General features: G+C 43.8%; 1 protein-coding gene across 2 annotated transcripts in view; it reads right to left on the bottom strand.

Annotated features, from left to right (window-relative positions):
• The window catches only part of LOC124605458 (tetraspanin-9), a 534,333-nt gene that overhangs the window by 101,871 nt on the left and 411,884 nt on the right, over positions 1-20,578 (bottom strand). For both annotated transcript variants that reach the window (XM_047137144.1, XM_047137145.1), the window contains exon 4: positions 16,027-16,099. In XM_047137144.1, coding sequence (XP_046993100.1) covers positions 16,027-16,089 — 63 coding nt within the window. In that variant the 5' untranslated portion in view covers positions 16,090-16,099. The remainder of the gene's footprint in view (positions 1-16,026; positions 16,100-20,578) is intronic.

Here is a 20,578-nt window from a genome sequence, read left to right as displayed (position 1 = left end):
CCACAATGTGAGTGTCGAAATCATTACCGAAACGCCATCTCCCCCCTCCCATGTTTAACTCCTGGGACGTGGACCCTTCCAGAAGTTGGAAAGTGTGAAATGAAACTCATCTGATCAAATGACACTCTTCTATTGCTTCATAGACAAGGTTTTATGACTTGGGCGTCACATATTCCGCTTACACTCATCTGCATCACTTGTGAGTGGTTTTGAAATTCGAGCTCGCAATACAATTCACTGCTTATGGAGCTCCCTTCGTGTTGTTTTGATACAGATAGGATCCGTGAGTGCCACACAGTTCTGTATTGGCTTTTGCAGCTGTCGTACCGTTATTTGTCATCACAATTCTCTTCATTGACCGTCTGTCACGATCACTCAACATACACACACACGCGTTGTGCGAATGATATTTTTTCGCTTGTCGGAAACGTGATGGTACGCATTTCTCCTCCTTACACGAGGTTTGACAACAACGTTTCACCAGGCAACGCCGGTCAACTCCTGTTTGTGTATGAGAATTCGGTTGGAAACTTTCCTCATGTCAGCACGTTGTAGGTGTCGCCACCTGCGCCAACCTTGTGTGGATGCTCTGAAAAGCTAATCATTCGCATATCACAGCATCTTCTTCCTGTCGGTTAAATTTCGCGTCTGTAGCACGTCATCTTCGTGGTGCAGTAATTTTAATGGCCAGTAGTGTATAAATAACCCGACTCTTATTTTTAATCATAGTTTTCCTCTACTAATCTTCATGAAGAAGGAAGTTGTGGTTCCATAACTTAAAATTTGTTGGTATAACTCTCCCTTGAGGTACGGCAGAAATACATATACTTTTGACAATTACGTCACGTTAAGACTAACACAATTGTTTGCTTGCTTACATCTTCTGTTCTATTCACCATTTCCAAAGTTAGTTCTGCTGAGTTAATGTGTCTTCTTTCAATAATCTTGACAGTAAACCGTCGTAGTTCTATGGGTTCAACACGAACACACTGCTAAACTATTCCTCATCCAACTAACAGCCGGTGTTTGCTGTAAGCAATGTATAACTAAAGGTAACAAAGTGTCTTGCTTCTAAAATTTTACTTGATTTTACAATCGTTTCACAATTGAATTCATCAATGCATCTCGTCATATCGAACCTGGCAATTATCTTATCAAACGGTGTCAGAGATTAGTAAATGTCGCTAGTGACCTTGCTTGAGTTAATCTTCTTCAGCGTGAATCATACCGCTTTCTGCAGTTTAATCCTTGTCCACGCTGTAATACTAATTTGTCTCGGATTGTACGAAGGACTCCACAGTCAAATGTTACGCCGTACGCGTTTAGAAAATTACTAACTGAATGACAGACAAGAAGCGGAATAAATTCATGTTATGCTACTACTTATCAGTGCTCAGCCCTGTCGCAAATAAGCTCTTCGACTGAATTACAACTCATTTTATTTTTCGCCGCAATAGTTCTTATACTACACGTAGATTATATGAATTTTGAGAATTCGGTAAACATCTGATCAAAATTATATAATTACGAAAACTGTTAACTACTATGAACTTCGTTACACACACACACACACACACACACACACACACACACACACACACACACAAGACAAGAATTTTCCCCCCATGTTATATGATCCTTGTCATCTCCTCTGCAATTTTCGACCCATGGGAGATGTCAATAACTGTTTGCTTCCCAGACACAGGTCTTCGAGGATGCACTTTTGATGGCTTATATGTGCACCATAGCCTGTACCTCACTAATATTGCGAAAATTGTATCACCTTATAACTCACAGCTTGATAGGTTTGTCTGTAGTGGTACAACACCCGTTCGTAATCTGTTGAGGGTCCTCCAAGTTTGCCATTTCAGATAGGTACCAATCGGCACGATTTCTATGTTGAGGCATCATTCATAAGATTCTATATCCACATTGTTTGTGAATGGATTTTAATCTAACTGGAAACTTCCTTTTTCCAGGACACATTACATACTTCTCATTGAAGAGCTGTTTGAGCTATGTGCTGTATTCTATTGCTGATCGTCGAATACATGGTGCAAATAATCCGATGCTCTATACAGTTTGTGCAGAAGTGTAGCCTTCATACAGCCAGTTGTTAAACTACGTTTAATTCGCATATAGACAGAGCGATTCCTGACTGGGTAGGCGTACTCAGCAATGGAAAAACCACAGAGCCTTTACTAGTTGTTAAGAGAACAGTAGGATTTGCTTCCAAATAACACTAAATAAGTTTCTTAAAAATATTATTCGACGTTGCTACTTTCTTAGCTGTTTGAATACAGTGGTTTTTGTAAGTCAAAGACCTTCAAGTAATACTTCTAGATACAGCGTGGAGCAGTTTAATATAAAGGTAATGCAGTGAAATTACAGAAACGAAGTGCTGAAATGGACATACCATTTATTTACAGTGAAAACTACATTTATAGAAGATGTTGAAAGTGAACCCCTGCAACATCAATACATAGCTGTGCACATCTAAGTACATTCAGGTACACCCGGCTTAAAGTTCAGATATCGATGGCGGAAACTTCACGGCTGATGTTGTATTTTAGTTTCTGTATTGTGTGTGGATTTGTTTCCTAGACCTTGCCCTTAAAGTTTCCCCACGGGAAAAAATTACATGTTATTATATCTGGCGAACATGGCGGCCACAAATTTTTACTGACAGTTCGTTCATCAGTGAGACACAATGGATACCTTAGACGTGTAGGTATTACCCCATACTGCTGAAAGAAGCAGTATTGTATTTCATTCACAGTGAGGGTAACCGCCAGTGCTGAAAAAATGATGGTGTCCATGTTCTGGGATAGCGAGGGCGTAATCCTTACCCACTGCGTTCCAAAGGGCACTATGGTAACAGGTGCATCCTACGAAAATGTTTTGAAGAACCAATTCCTTCCTGCACTGCAGCAAACACGTCCGGGAAGGGCTGCGCGTGTGCTGTTTCACCAAGACAACGCACCCGCACATCGAGCTAACGTTACACAACAGTTTCTTCGTGATAACAACTTTGAAGTGATTCCTCATGCTCCCTACTCACCTGACCTGTCTCCTAGTGACTTTTGGCTTTTTCCAACAATGAAAGACACTCTCCGTGGCCGCACATTCACCAGCCGTGCTGCTATTGCCTCAGCGATTTTCCAGTGGTCAAAACAGACTCCTAAAGAAGCCTTCGCCGCTGCCATGGAATCATGGCGTCAGCGTTGTGAAAAATGCGTACGTCTGCAGGGCGATTACGTCGAGAAGTAACGCCAGTTTCATCGATTTCGGGTGAGTAGTTAATTAGAAAAAAAAATCGGAGGCCTTAGAACTTGAATGCACTTCGTTTGTCCTTGCAGTGTACCTGTGGTCATACGTCGGCGCAAGACGTGCTTAAACGACGTATTGGTCAATCTATTTTCATTACCTCTATGGCGAGAATTGTTTGACTAGCTTATCCGCAGTGAGCTCAACGACGCTTTTGCTTGGTGTGCTGTCAGTCGGCTAATTTGTTGATAAGCAGCTGGCGCGAAGTCACGGCCGCAGCACGGGCGCCCAAAGGGAAAATTGGCGCACTGCGTGTTCTTTTTCTTATTGCGAAAACAATTTCTGAACACAGCAACGAAATTACGGCCTATTGCAGCTTTAATTATTCATCGCAATCAAATACATAAATGTTAAAAAAATTATCATACTTCTTAATTGAGCCACTGATAGTATACCTCCGCTTACGTTGTGAATCTATAATTCATCCTTGTTTAAGAGATACAAGCAAAGGAAACTAAACAATAGCAAAGTCGATGGTAACTTCGTACACTGTTTCTGGGAGGACTCATTGCATAAAATTATCTGGCTGCTTAAGCTGAGTCACACTTGAATCGACACAGCTCTCTAAGATTTATACCATTCTCATCATCAGGAGATGAATACCAGGTTGAATGTGTGTCTCTTATTTGGTCTCCATTTGGCTTGCCACAGTTGGAGCGACGTTCCCTAGCCTACACCAAAACTCAGCCCACGACTAATTGAGAGGCATATATCTGCCCAAGTATTCAATAACTTATGACAATGAATTTGGATGGAACAAAATTTCGTAAGACTGAGTTTGTAGGTGGAGATGTAAAATAGCCTAATAACATTTAAGTATAAAGTTCAAAGCTGTCAATCTTTGTCGCGACCAGAGTTCTTCACCAGAGATACTACTGTCAATGCTAAAAGAAAATAATGACATAAACTACATTATTAGAGAAATAGAAAATATTTTTGAGTGATTTTGATTTAATTACATTTGCTGCATACTTAGTTTAATTCTAAAGTATTTGTGACTGTTGCTAGGAAGTGTGTTTCTTAAATTTGTTCCTAAAACCGTCGCCTGTGGGTTTGAACTTTCATAAGATTGTACTGTTTCAAAGATACATTTCAGCATGTAATATTTAGAGAGAAATATCGTTATTGAAATTTATCTATAAAACTGTACTATTATTTCTACTTCTCCGTTTCCAGACAAACCTAAAGGAACACGCCATGGTATGTCTTAATAAAGAACATCGATATGTATAAAGGCTGTCAGATTGCAGAGAGAGTGTTCCACTGCGACCATTATTTATGACAACAAAGGACAGTATGGAATACCTTTAAGATTATTTGAGTTAAAAGTCATGTTTATATGTTTCTATGAGCATTTACCAGTGGACGATACCACAAAGGAAAGAAATCCAAACATTCTTCGTCGGATATGTCTGCAGTTATTTCTAAGAGGCCGAAACCGCCTCAGGGGCTGTGCATAAATATCTCAGACACATCATGTTATGACGAGTCTGTAATATACAAATAGTTCTGTCACTATTTAGTTCTAGGAGCTACAGTCGGAACCGCGCGACCGCTACGGTTGCAGGTTCGAATTCTGCCTCGGGCATGGATGTGTGTGATGTCCTTAGGTTAGTTAGGTTTAAGTAGTTCTAAGATCTAGGGGACTGATGACCTTAGAAGTTAAGTCCCATAGTGCTCAGAGCCACCACTATTTAGTTGTATGAAATATCTGACAGAGGCGCTGACGCATATGTCATCTAACGAAGTGCACGTTGAAATTAGTCGTGTAATGAATCGGAAAAGTACAGAGAGGCAAGGATTTTGTGACATCTACGTTTATCAATTCCGTAATTAAAGTGTGTGTTCTAAAGGAGTAATCATGAAAAGTGTGATGTGAGAGAGCCACAGAGTGAACTAATTGAAACTCGAATTTAAGCTTTGATTACAGAAATATTTCACATCTTTTGAATTTGAGTTGTTAAAACTTTGGAAGTTCTAATCGATGGAAAGGAGCTATGGACGTTATCACAGTTACGAATTGAAAGTATGGTTCAAATGGCTCTGAACACTATGGGACTTAACTTCTCAGGTCATCAGTCCCCTAGATTTAGGACTACCTAAACCTAACTAACCTAAGGACATCACACACGTCCATGCCCGAGGCAGGATTCGAACCTGCGACCGTAGCAGCCGCACGGTTCCGGACTGAAGCGGCTAGAACGGCTCGGTCACGGCGGCCGGCTAATTGAAAGTATCATCGGTATTATAAATTTAAATGAATTGAGTACAGTCACTGCATATCTCCAACCTGTCCTAAAGAACCTGCTGTGCAGTTAAATGTGGATCAAATCTAGTCGCGGTAGGGGTGAAGGTAGTAACAGTGGTAGTAACTGTAACAGTAAGTAGTAGTAGTAGTAGTAGTAGTAAAGAAAGAAAGAAGAATTTGTAGCGATACGACGAGAAATGAGAAGTTCTCAGCAGAATCGTCGTGGATATAAATGTGTGTGAAATACTGAGAAGAAGAGGGGACGGTATCAATATATAATAATTACTACATTGGGTGTAAATATTATTATGCGATGAAGAGGTTGGTACATGAGAGGAAGTAATGGCGGGCCCCTCAAACCAGTCAGATGACTGATGACACAAAAACGAAGTTGAAAAATGTTCGTAGCCGCGGGCTGGCTTTTGCTGGTAAACGGAAGATGTAATAAAATGTTAGTATCCCAAAACCCGTAGAACGGAATGTGCCACACTAGATTAACAAAAAAACTACTGAATATCTTAAATTTCAAAAAGCTAAAAGCTACTGGGTTAGAAGAAGTTAAGCAGGACTCACGAGAAGATACCATCAGAGAACGCAAAATCTTTTGAATCATAGTTGCAAATCATACATTCGCAGAGGAAAATAAAAAACTGAAAAACAGCGGACAGAGAAACGCATTTATCACCACAGCGAATTCATGAAGATATTTTGGGGAGAGAAGAACAAAATGAAGCTGTTAGACCAAGCTAACAAGTTCAACCACGCACATGAGCTGGAAATAATGAAGAAAGAAGAAGAAAATCCGGTCGCAAAACCCTGAGTCGTGAGCAAATGTAGCATCTTGCTGGCGGCGCTAAAAGTTTCGAAGGGCTAGTGTACTGTATCAATACATTAAGCCTTTCCGAAACTGGATCCAAAAATACTTCGATTTGTTATCTAGTTTGGGGGCCTCGTACAATTATTGATCACTAGAGTGGACATCAAATGGTTCAAATGGCTCTGAGCACTAGGAGATTTAACATCTGAGGTTATCAGTCCCCTAGAACTACTTAAACCTAACTAACCTAAGGACATCACACACATCCATGCCCGAGGCAGGATTCGAACCTGCGACCGCAGCGGTCGCGCGGTTCCAGTCTGAAGCTCCTAGAACCACTCGGCCACGCAGGCCGGCAGAGTGGACATCAACAACTTGGGATAAATTACGTACCTATCTGCACTGTGTTAGGTAATATTAGATCGAGGTATCAGATGTAATAGGTGTGCTGCTGTTTTTGACATTTGTGAGTCCCGTTACACTTAGCCTTCTCTGAGAGAACATCATTCCGTCAGCGATTCCTATTGCAGCTTAGAAAAAATACCAAACTTTCCAGACTTGGTACTGTGCAGGGGTGAGGCGATCTTTACAAAATATATGATATAGGCTTCCACAACCAGCGTGTTTGGGTATATTTAAAGCCCAGATAGTAAATGAAGTTATGTACCAGCAGAGAATGCTCTGTCATTGTCGATACCAGCATTATTAGCGATCACTCGTTTATGACTACACGCAGTGCTTACAGGCGATATGCGAGTTCTTGTGCAACAGTTTGCCTGATTATATGGTTCACATACAACTACAAGTCGTCGAACACAATGTGCCTTCAAGTACAACTCCATATTTCAGTGTGCATTCCCAAAGATACCTTACTGCACATCACCTTGGACGGCGGATAGGAAGAGCACTACCAATTCCTTGACCAACACACTCACTCATTGAATGAAATCCATTGGACTTGTACCCGTAAGATTACCGGATACATTTCCCAATGTTTTTCTTCTTTGGTCATGGAAAATTCTAATTGTAGTACTGTCCACTACTTTCAGTCGCCCTTCAAAACTATTTATGTGACTCGAGGAGAACAGCTGCAAACTTAGCAAACTGGATAAAAAATTAGCCGCCCCATGAGATATCGTGCAGATACTGTGCAATATTGCCGCTAGCATTGATAATGGCTGCAAATAGCCGAGGCATAGAGTCCACCAGCTTCTTCAGGTAAGCTGTACACACCTGAAGCTACTCACTGACTATCAGGTCGCGTAGAGCAACCAAAATACAGAAGTATGACTGCGACGTTTTATGCGCTGTCCCAAGTAGTCCCAGACATTTCCCGCTTTATTGTTTTGGATTAAGATCATATTATTTAGCGATCCAGAAGAGGTATGATTGGGTGCGAGAGTCTTCGTCAAACGACGATCGTACACGTGCAGAGCTGTGAAAAGGACTGTTGTCATCTTGAAAGACGAGGATCTCCCAGAATACTCATAATGCAGACCTAGAAGAAGAACACTTGGACACCGAGGATGTTGAAATAAACAAACTAATTAACGTTCAGAATACGGCAAAGGAGTGGGCTCAAGTTGAGCTGTGCACCGGTTGGTATCGATAAACGCTACGCCAGAGACATTGCAACTCCATTAGTTGCTCGCCGAATTCGCCGCGTCCCGGCCAGCAGCAAGTGCAGTGGTGGGGGATGGCGCACATTGTGACACAGCCGACGAAGGGAAGGGCAGGGCAGGGAAGGGCAAGGCTGGGCTGGGCTGGGCGGGGCAGCGAAGGGAATACCTGGCGACACGTTGTGAGCGCGTGTTGTAAGGCAGTTCAACCACTGTCGCGCAGTCGTTCCTTGTAGATTCAGTTTGCTTTCTTTCTTTGTGAAGACGTGGCTGAACTCATGAATCTTGGTTCAGAGTCGGACTCTAATGAAATAGACATGCTGATGTTATTACATAACACTTCAAACGAAAAAATCAGAATCGAAAAGCGTATATAAGAGAAACACTCATGGCGAATTCACTTTGACATCAGAGTTTTCTGCCACGCGGTGTAGCCGTGCGGTCTGGGGCGTCTTGTAACGGTTCGCGCCGCAACCCCCTTCGGAGATTCGAGTCCACCCTCGGGTATGGGTGTGTTGTCCTTAGAGTAAGTTAGTTAAATTAAGTAGTGCGTAAGCCTAGGGACCGATGACCTCAGCAGTTTGGTCCCATAGTCCTTACCACAAATTTCCGTTTCAGAATTTTCTGATAAGCAGTTCACGAATTACTTCCGCTTAGACTGAGGTCAGTTCCTCCAAGTTCAAGAGCTTGTGCGTAAATTCATATTTCCTGAAAGATGTAAAACCCGAAAACCAACTGCAAATGAGGAAAAACATGCTATCTTTCTGTAAGCTTTACCGAAATTTCTTACAAAGTAAAGACATAAGCAAGTATTACTTATGTTACTCAGGAAAATTAATTAGGCAAATTGTTACTGTTCATGAGCTGAACTTAGGATCCAGCAGCCGTACTTGAAGGCACGTCTACTGATCTGAAGAGGTGTCCAAAACGTACCGCTGACTTTCGTCGAGTACCATGGATATGAAGCACTTGTTGCGTCGAAAGCCCGAAGTGGGTCGAGTTCCTGAGTTGGAGACCTGAATTACCAGGAGCGATGCCTCAGTTTACGGAATCACTTCTAATATTTTACCGTAGATGAAATGTTAAATTGTTGGTGGCAAATTTTTAGTTGTTTGGTAGATGGACACGAAGAAATGGTAGCGTAGGTCTCTTGCACATTTTAAGTCTTCAGTTTTTTTTGCGTCCAGTTGCTCTTTCTTTTACCCTTTGCTGACGTTGCACAATGGAATGTTATATCAGCTTGGAAACACCAAGTTTCTCCATTTCCTTTCGTTGTTCTTTACTACATAGGTGCTTTATTGACGAGAAAATGTCCAATTTTGCAGTCGCTGTGTGAGACGTAGCTTCCCCACATCTGTCAGTATTTCCAACACCTTCGCCTTGGTTGTCGTTCTTCTGAGACACCACCCCGCAGTGACGCACGCGCAGTACACTGTGTCCCGGACAGCGCGCGGCGTAGGCGGAAGCGGACACTCTCATGCCCTCCCTGCCCAGCCCTGCGCCACAATTTCCACCTGTCAGTCACAAAAGCTGGTGCCGCCTTGCCCTCGCCTTTGTCGTCCACATCCCAATACGCGCCTTGCCTATCGTTGAGCGCGCCTGCGCAAGACGGTCTCTTGGTCTGGTCGCATGGTAGTGTTGACTCTCACCTTTGGAGCAGTAGCCTGTTCTTGGGCGGATTGCAGCCGCTGTATTCGCTCCATTTGAGATGGGGTGATGGCTAAGGTGAAGCATTATCATTCCGTGTGTGGCGCATGGCCAGTCTACTGGAATCTACAGCCAAGCGAGTTCCACACCCGTAGTTGCGAGTTCCGGAGGCATGTAGGTAGATGGGCACGCTGCGTGGCAACTGATGAAGATCATATGTTTTTAACGACGCCATTACATGGGTTTCACCAATATACCAGTCAGTTATAATTAAACTACAGCTACTCACAGAGGTCCAGTGTGCTGTAATTAGCGTATGACAGCAAAACTTGATAGATATTCTAAAGTGTTAATGAGGAACTGATTTATGCTGGTTAAAAAATATTTCCAATTTTGGTCACCAGGTGCATCTCTGGCGCTGCGAATGCAAGAAAGGCGTATAGAAATGTTTCAGTATGTAAGGGATTAGGAGCGTGACCTGGGCAGAAAAGGCCAAGTAAGTGATTAACAGTTCACCAACTACAAACAAGTGAGTGGGATATAACGTTCAATTTTATTATTAATCGCTGCTCACACTATTTATTCAATATCAGCACCACAGACGTAGACAGGATGCTGCATCCGTAAAACGACAAGATCAACAGTTGCTGGCAACAGTTCCGGCAGAATCTGAGCAACGTGTTCCTGGATACTGGACTTCAGGTCACATAGAGACAGAACGTGTCCCAGATGAACACGTTCTTTTAGATACCTCCATAGCCAATAGTCACATCGATTCAGATCAGGTGATCTTGCAGGCCATTCATCTGTAAAACCTCTGGAGATCATTCTCCTGGAAGGCTGCGAGCCGGCTGCGGTGACCGAGCGGTTCTAGGCTCTTCAACCCGGAACCGGGCCACTGCTACGGCCGCATGCCTCGGGCATGGATGTGTGTGATGTCCTTAGGTTAGCTAGGTTTAGGCAGTTCGAAGTTCTAGGGGACTGATGACCTCAGATGTTAAGTCGCATAGTGCTCAGAGCCATTTGAACCATTTGAAGGCTGCGATTAGCAAATATTTCATGAAGGTCTCGATAAAGTGCAGACGTCACTGTATACGTGACAGGACCTCTTGGTGTATCTTCTTCAAAGATGAACAGACCGAGAATGAAGGTGCTTGCGAATCCACACCACACAGTCACATAAGCTTAGTGCACAACACGCGGTTTAATACTACCCCAAATTCGACAGTTCTGTGTACGCATTGCCCTCTATACTGTAAAATATGCCTCGTCACTCTACAGAATATTGCCTGTTCAAATGTAACCAGCGTCGATCCGTGCCAGAAACCGAAGAGCAAATTCAGAACGTTGCTGCGGATCATGAGGCTTCAGTTGCTGCACAGTCTAGATCTTGTAAAGGTACCAGTGTAAAATAGACCGAAGAACTTTCTGTACCGTTGACCATGGGATGGACAATCCTCGTCACATTGCCCGAGCACCAGCACTTCCCCGGCGCACATGCTGCGTCGTCGATCACAACAGCAACCTCGTCAATAACTTCCACTGGGAAAGGACTCCGTCTTCCAGATGCCAAGCCAAGCTGACCCGTGTTTTCGAATTTCATTATAATCTTCTTAAGACGTTTAATGACATCGGACCCCTCCTCGGGTTTTCAACCGGCGATATTCTCTCTATGCTGTCCGCCTGCACAGCTGAGTGGTAACGTGCTTGCCTCCCATGCAGCGGGCCCGGGTTCGATTCCCGGCCGGGAGGATAACACAGCTGGATGTTGTGTTATCCTCATCACCGGCACGCAAGTCGCCCAATGTGGCGTCGACCGAAATAAAGACTTGTACTCGCCGGCCGAACTTCCCCGGATGGGGCTTCCCGGCCAACAGTGCCACACACTCATGTCATTTTTTCTCTCTATGCTGCCGTTCACATAAAACAATTTCGTTAGCAGCTCACAGTCTCCCTTCTCAATAGCCATACTGTTCACTCACGTTATGACTTGTCAAATGACAGCGTGGATGTCATACAAAAAGTGTACAGCGCGAGATTTACACTTGGTGTCCAAAACTGAAGCTGTCCGCAGCTCGTGGTCGTGCGGTAGCGTTCTCGCTTCCCACGCCCGGGTTCCCGGGTTCGATTCCCGGCAAGGTCAGGGATTTTCTCTGCCTCGTGATGACTGGATGTTGTGTGATGTGCTTAGGTTAGTTACGTTTAAGTAGTTCTAGGGGCGCCTGGGAACACCGGGTGCTGTTGGCTACCCTTCATTTGCCCGCATCCCGTAATCGTGCGGTAGCGTTCTCGCTTCCCACGCCCGGGTTCCCGGGTTCGATTCCCGGCGGGGTCAGGGATTTTCTCTGCCTCGTGATGGCTGGGTGTTGTGTGCTGTCCTTAGGTTAGTTAGGTTTAAGTAGTTCTAAGTTGTAGGGGACTTATAACCACAGCAGTTGAGTCCCATAGTGCTCAGAGCCATTTGAACCATTTTGAGTTCTAGGGGACTGATGACCATAGATGTTAAGTCCCATAGTGCTCAGAGCCATTCCAAAAAACTAAAGGTAATTTTTTCCGCGTAAATCGGTTCCGCATTAACGCAGTATCTTTTACCAAGTTTCGGTGCCATACGATAACTACAGCCTACACCGAAACTCTCTCCTCCGCCGTCCCCCCCCCCCCCCCCCACACACACACCCACACACACACACACACACACACACACACACACACACACACACACACACACACACACACACACACACCGGTGAGTAGCTGCACTTTTAATTTTAACCACCCGGTTCTTGGATCCTAGTGATTCCGATGAGCTTGAACTTGTTGCACTCAGTTAAACGAGAATGATTCCCTAAAGATCCATTAAGGCTTGTGGCCTCGCTCTGGGGAAGTAAAAAGTAATGGCGCCTTTCACATACGTACCTTGTTATTTTAGATAAGCTGCTTTTAGGGTCTACTTCTGCAGAAGTTTATAGTTCTGTTTAGGGCCGCAAGCCCAGTCTCCCTTTGGCATGAATTCTTTTGTAAACTTTTAATAAGCATAGTGATTTACATGGTAAATTGCGTGCCGGACATTGTTTAGACTGTAATTATCTTCGGCACGAATATTCATTATCGTGAATAATCAGCTAAATGTTATCTCGCGTAATCATGTATATTGTATAACTCCGCAGAACTCGTAAATTGAGCTCCTACTGTGGTTTCTCGTAACTGAATTTGTAGACGCCGACTGTGAATGAGTGATCAAGTATTGCCCTATGCGTTTGCTACAGAGATTATTTTGATTTTTTTTTTCTTTCTGTGTGTTCGGTTCAAATGGTTCAAATGGCTCTGATCACTATGGGACTTAACATCTGTGGTCATCAGTCCCCTAGAACTTAGAACTACTTAAACCTAAATAACCTACGGACATCACACACATCCATTCCCGAGGCAGGATTCGAACCTGCGACCGTAGCAGTCGCGCGGTTCCGGACTGAGCGCCTAGAACCGCTAGACCACCGCGGCCGGCGTGTGTTCGGTTTGAAGGTTGTAAAAGTTTACTTCTTTTACATTCATATGGATGATTGTTACTTAAATTGTGCCAAATTTCCTTTGTTAGTACCCGCTCCCTGCTCGATGCACTGCTAAGACTGGGGAAGTCACGTTACGAGAAAACGGCTTAAAACATAACAGAACGACCTCCTGCCTGAGCTACACCTCCCACACTAGGCGGGTGGAGGCGCACTCGACGCACTGCATATGATGTGTAAAAAGAGGGAAAATCACGACTCGTCGGACGACACCACACGCCTGCAGTCAGTTATTGTTCCCGCGTTTTTTTGGCCTATTGAAGATGGGCAGCAGTGAGCAATGGCCTTTTGCTATATACCCGGCTCCATGTGAACGTAGCATACGGTTTCCTTCCCAACGTTTGCTAGGAGACTGGTCGATGTGGACCTGCATTCGTTGCAGCAACAATACCTGTCGGGTTTGTAATCGACTGTCATTGACAAGGCGTGACACTCGTCTCCGGGCTCTGTCGGCTAGGATCTGTTTACTACCACTGCTCGTAACGCAGTGTTTCATGCTGCTCGTCTTACAACATTCATTACAGACACGTTGGACAATCCGATTTGATACACGAACACATCGAACAGCTCCATTCACGGTGTCTTCATGAGCACATCCAGACACGATAGCTCCTTTCTGCCACTATCAGGTCTCGACATCGACCCCTGCTACTACGCTGATTCCATACAAAGGACTGGTACTTCACTTTCAGGACTTAAATTATCGATGAGAAGAGAATATCATTTACACCACTGCAAATCAACCAGTGCGCTCTTTTAAGGAGGCAGCTGATGTTTTTGTGCCAACGGCCTTGCGGCAGTGGTTCCAGTTAGAGGACCGAAGTTAAGGGCTGTTGGGGTTGTCTAGCACTTGGATGGGTGACCGTCCTGGCCTGCCAAGTGCTGTTGGCAAGCGGGGTACATTCAGCCCTTGTAGGGCAAATTTAGGAGCTACTTGACAGAGAAACATCGGCTGCTGTCTCGAAAACTAACAACGGCCGGGAGAGCGATGCGCTGACCACATCCCCTCCACATCCGTGTCCGGTGACGTGTAAGGGCTGAAAATGACACGGTGGTTGGTCGGTACCGTTGGTCCTTCAAAGGCTGTTCGGAAGTAGTTTCTTAGATAGTGTTTTATCCGATGATCATACCTCCACTAACAAGCAGACGAACCTAGACAGCATGCGAGAATACTGCACTGGTATGGATTGTAATTAATTTAGTCTTTCTATTTCGATGGGGCAATCTTCCAGTTTTGGATAAATCATGTGCCGTGGGCCATTATTTTCGTTTCTGTCATATCTGATTGTTATCGCTGACAGACTATAACAGCCGCCCCAGTATTTATTAGAAGTTTTTCCTTTGGTAAAAGCTTTATCAAATGTCCATAAGCGTAAACATCTAGGAACGCTTATTCTTGCTGGCAGTTTCTCAGACTCATTAATTGATGGAAACGGAATAACCACAATTTCAGGAAGAACGCTAACATGTTCGAATTACTAATAATTGTTTAAACTAGCAGCTCTCCCCTGAGCAACAGCTACTCATAAAGAAATGTTAATCCCAGTGCGCCATCGCAAAAGTTCTCTATTGGAGATACTGAGGCATGGAGGACGAGGTGACAGAATACACAACTCACTCGTTTACTTAGGTGAAAAACTAATTTCTTGGCTAAACTTAATTCATTTGATATTTAACTTTCACGGATGATGTTTTAGTCACGTTACCCGTCCCACGGAAATAGTAGTCACGTGACCACCCCATGGGAACAAGTATTTTCTTTTTTTCAGGGTGAAAGCTAACCTTGCCTGTGAGTTAATTCAGGCTTAAGCTACCTCCATTCCAAAGTTCATTCAAATTCGTGCAGCTGTTCCAGCGTGAAGCAGTAACAAACATCATAATCAGACAAAGAAAGAAAATGAGCAATTTTTAGTTCGAGGTAGCGCAAATTTTGTAATGTTTGTACGCGAAACAGGGTCATCGGCCCTCAAGTGTGTGCCTGTAACCAACAGATATCAGCAGATAATCAGATCCAGCCTCATTTAAATCCTTCCACGTTCTACATGAAAAGCAAGACATCCCTCTTCCGTACAGCATTTCAATGACACCGCCGTTGTCTCAGAAGCAATAAGACAGGCCAGACCCTCAGCGGCTAAAATGCAACGGGCTTGTATGGAAGTATGTATTAAACACTTTGAGGATTGTATAAGCATTGCATTCATTACTTCGAATGGCATTATGTAGGGCATGTTAAACGATAAAGGCATTTTCACAAATACAACTCAAAAGTCAAAGAGTAAATAGCTTTTTGTAAGGGCAATTACTGTTCCACATTTGGCACTATATTCTTCAAATCAATAACTGTATTGGACTGTAACATATACTAGCTTATATGTTAATTTAGGATACAAGCTATTCCATTCCAAATTTCTTCCGAATTCGTCCATCCGTTTCAGCGTCAAGGAGTACAAATACACTCACAAACAAATTTTCGCGTTTACAATATAGGATAATTTAAGACACAATCCAGGATAGCAGTACAGGAATTTATCAGACTGGTAATGAGCACTACTGCGTGACCTCATTCAGATACAGGTTTAATGAGCTACCCTGCTCTTCAGACCGTTTGTGGCACTGCAAACAATATATGGTTAAAAATTTATGTATTTAGAATATAGTGTCTCTTAGGCTTTCATATTGACTGACATGTGGCAGCCCGGCTGTATTTTCATGCTTTCTGTTTCGCCCTGGTTGCAATTAAATACTTCACGGCCTCCACATATGGTAGCGATAGAACTTTGATGTAAACAACATGTGACTTACCCACATGATGACATTCAGTGTGCAGAACACGTGCCGCACGCATGTGTATCCACTGCGACCCATTTTTGCGTTCCTGCAACAAATGAAAAAAAAATTTAAACATCACAGCAAAATTTTTTTAAGGGTTTCCTACAGGCACCATCTTTCTGAAGAACAGCAACCTATTCACTTTACTCAACTTGTGTTAACACATTTCCTAGATTTTCATTTTCCATTTCTATGCGTTTTTAAGCTGACTCACTTTTTCCGATTATCATAATTTGGACTTTGTAAATATTTCAATATTTCTTTGACGACACAGTACAGGTAACAAATCTGAAATATTCAGATGTTTAGCATCCTGTCTAGGTACATAGTGCACTTCCTTTTTTTTATTACTGCAAAATAGCGTTAGTCACAAACAGCAATATTACACCATAAAAATTAACCTCTAAGTATTGAAGTATGATAACGGACAAAATTCAGTATCCAGAATGAATTTTCACTCTGTACCGGAGTGTATGTTGATTCGTAACGTCGTGGGAGATTAAAACTGTGTGCCGGACAAGGACCTTTGCCTTACGTGGGGAGGGGCCCTACCGACTGAATCATCCAAGCAGGATTCACAACCCACGCTCATGGTTTTACTTCCACCAGTAGCTTATCACCAGCCTTCCAAACTTCGAAGTATCTTGGAAAAATGTGTCTGAAAAATAATATTGTGGATAATTGGCTTAGTCACAATTCTTCCGTTAGTGCTAGTCTTGCAAGGTTGTCGGGAGAACGTCGGGCAAGTTGAGAAAGTTTTAGAAAGGTACTATCAGAAATAAAGCTGTGAGAGTGGGGCGTAAATCGTGACTAGACTTGTTTCGGTCGCTAACAACATTGCCCACGAAACCAAGGTTCCGGATTAGAGTCCCAGTCCGACACTTTTAATATGCACAGAATTTCCATGGACAGGCTGATTTGGATCACTCTTACGAAATCTTACAGCTGATCAACTCTATCAATAACCGTATTTACCTGGAAATCCACATAGTAAGGAAATAAGCAGTGTAACAGTTTAACGATCTGCCCAGTATTCTGGCTGAATCTGGATGAGCGGGCAGGAATCTCAGCGCTTTTCCTGCTGAACAGTGTCTTAACAACTGCATAACGAGGAGTCGCAGACGTGTCAGTGACGATAGGAGATTAAACTATAGCGCCTCACCAGCAGAAAGAGACGTACTCGGCTGGTGATGTTACCGCAAAGGAGGCACCTGAGCTTTAGACTCAAAATGAGGTGGAAAACTGAAAATTTAAGGTAAGGAACTAACAGTCGGATATTAATGTTTTGTTTCTTACTGACAAACTGCATTTACGAAAAAGGTTTAAATGAAGTACAATATCAGCTTGCTATTTGCGGACAGAAGCCTTTCCTTTAGTTCAGCGATTGATATGCTAATTACTTTTTTTTAAATTTACTTTTTTGTCATCGTTCAGAGAAACATACTTTTGCCATTATGTCTCTGCTTACTTCAATTTCGGCAGTCATAGTGATGAAGACCTACAAACGACGGAACAAGGAAGAGGAAGAGGCTTTCAGGTCGACTGTTTATCTACCATTTATTGGGAATATTTCTTCAGAGATAGGCAGAATATTGAGAAAGTATCAAGTGAGAGTCATCTTTCGTCCTCCTTCCAAAATTTCATCACTGGTGGGATCCGTTAAAGACGACCTGGGCCTGCGTAAACCAGGTGTTTACAAAATTCCGTGTGAATGCGGCAGATCATATATAGGGAAAACAACACGAACTGTGCAGGAACGCATTGTGGAACACCAACGGCATACTCGCCTTCTCCAACCCACCAAGTCCGCAATCGCCGAACATTGTATTTCCACAGACCATTCCATGAACTACGACGACACAAAAATTTTGGCCCATACATCAAACTTTTGGAGCTCGATTATCAATGAATCTGTGGAAATAAGATTGTCTGACAACGAGACTCTCATCAACCGAGATAGCGGTTATCAGCTAAAGTCTGCTTGGAATCCTGTAATAGAGAAACTTCGTAGTCGACGTAGTTATCTGCATAAAGATGGAAATCGACCTGACACCGATACGCCAGGCTTTCGCAGTGGAGGGCGCGAGGCGCAGCGCACGGAGCCGTTATGAAGGCGCACGCTGAGCGGCGCATGCGCAATGTCACCTCAGAAGGCTTTAAATAGCGGAGCTCAGCGCGTACTCGCCAGTACTACTACAGTGGCATTCACTTGAAGATGGCCAGAAGACTCTGCGCTGAAATATCATGGCAGAACGTTACTGATATCCGGCAGTTCTCCCGTGTTTTTATGGAACAGTCATAGTGTAGGTGGAAGAAGGTGACAGGCAAACAAACAGAAGGATGCATAAAAAGTTCTCGGTTTACTTGCCGCGTCAAATTTGGATAAAATCCCAAGCTTTCGATGACTACCTCCGTCATCTTCGTCAGGGGTAAAACTGACGCGGCAAGTAAACCGAGAACTTTTTATGCAAGGACTCCGTCGCGAAAGACTTCGTAGTCATATTAGTTTCCTCTACGGGGAGGATGTAGCGCGCAGCGTTCGTCGGCTGGAGAAGCTGCGCTTGAAAGTCACAGCTGCTGAGTAATCTGGCTTTTCTACAACGTTGTCGTGACAAGGAGGTTGTACCAAATTTCGCAGTTGTCAAACATCACATCCGAACTGCTGCAGTGAATAGAATTTTGCGAAAGACAAGTCATGCGATCGTCAGGGAGAGGATACATCATACGAGGTATGAACTGGATGCCAACGCTCGGTCTTTATATAGTTGCCATCTGTTTTTGTCTGCAGTTTTGTCACCGTGGGACTGGGAATGGGTAGACACGACCTTGGCTGCACATCAGCGAGCTAATTTAAGCAAGACTACAGCAAAACAGGCTGATAAATTTGTGCGCCTAAACCGGGGAAAAGGAACTTCTGGGTCCAGCGACGCACATCGCACAGTTATCAACTTCTCCGACAAGGAAATTGACGACGCCACCATCTCTGTTCTCAGTAAGGGACTGAACTTTTCTCCAGCTCCACAAAAGCTACCAGTGGCCGAGATTATCAGTGGAGTAGAACAAGCGGTTCGGCACCTTCCTGAAGAGGCAGCAGATGAGGTAAGGCTTGCAACTAGTCGGATTTTAGCAACAGCCAAGCCTCCTAAGCCCAATGTGAGCAGAGTGGAGAAACTGGCATTGAAATCGTTGGGGAAGGATGAAGAGTTAGTTGTACTACCAGCCGACAAAGGGAATGCCACAGTTATCCTCAGTGCTACCGATTATCATAAGAAAGTGGCCATATTATTGGAAGATGCCACGTACCGTATTCTTAAACGGGGTCCCACAGCAGCACTTAGTAGGAAGACAGGGGAGCTACTGAAGAACTCTGGCCTCCCAGAAGAACTAGTCAAGAATCTACGACCAAGAGCACCAAGGCCACCCAGGTTATATGGTCTACCCAAAGTCCATAAGGATGGGGTTCCGTTGAGACCTATTGTTAGTGCTATTGGGTCCCCTACATATCGGTTGGCAAAATACTTAACCAAATTATTAGCACCTATAGTCTGCCACTGTAGCCATCATATTACTAACTCAAAAATGTTTGTTGACATTATAAAACAGATGAGGATAGGTCCGAATGACATCATGATCAGCCTAGATGTGGTCTCTTTGTTTACAAAGGTTCAAGTGGAAGATACGTTAAAAATGTTGGCTGCTCATCTCTCTCCTGAAATACTGAAGTTATTTCGACACACTTTGACGACCACCTATTTTTTGTATGGTGGAAAATATTATGAAATGATTGACGGAACAGCCATGGGTTCGCCACTGTCACCAGCCATGGCTAACTTCTTCATGGAGGATTTCGAAGAACGAGCGTTGAACAGTGCTCCCTTACGTCCATCCTGCTTCTTCAGGTATGTTGACGATACATTTTTAATCTGGCCACATGGCAATGAGGCAATGCAGCAGTTTGTTGAACATTTGAATGGTATACATCAGAACATAAGATTTACAGTGGAGGTGGAGAAGGATGGAAAGTTACCCTTCTTAGATGTACTGGTGGAGCGAAAATCAGATGGACGCCTCGGACATTCTGTGCACAGAAAACCGACGCATACAGATTTATATCTAAACGCGCGTAGTTTTCACCACCCAGCTCAGAAGACAGCTATGCTGAACACCTTGGTACACAGAGCAAGGACTATTTCGGACAAGGATCATCTCGGCTCCGAGATTAACCATCTGACGACGGTATTCATAAAAAATGGTTATTCTGTTCGTGATATCAGATCTACTCTGGCGAAGAAACCAAGAAAGGACGCTGTTCGAACAGATCAAGAGGACCAACACATCGCGCGGCTACCATTCTGCGGTGCAACGACCAGCAAGATCGGCAGAGTCCTGAGCCGGCAAGGAATCAGACCAGTCTTCCGGCCACCCAGGAAGATTAAGGAAATGCTGTGACCCGTGAAAGATAATCTTGGCCTGAGAGTACCGGGAATTTACAGCATTCCTTGCGAGTGTGGCAAAAGTTATGTGG

This window comes from Schistocerca americana, chromosome 3 (assembly GCF_021461395.2).
Source record: "Schistocerca americana isolate TAMUIC-IGC-003095 chromosome 3, iqSchAmer2.1, whole genome shotgun sequence".
Taxonomy (NCBI): Eukaryota; Metazoa; Arthropoda; class Insecta; order Orthoptera; family Acrididae; genus Schistocerca; species Schistocerca americana.
The sequence above is the reverse complement of the archived record's forward strand: the minus strand, read 5'-3'. Positions and strand labels throughout refer to the sequence as shown.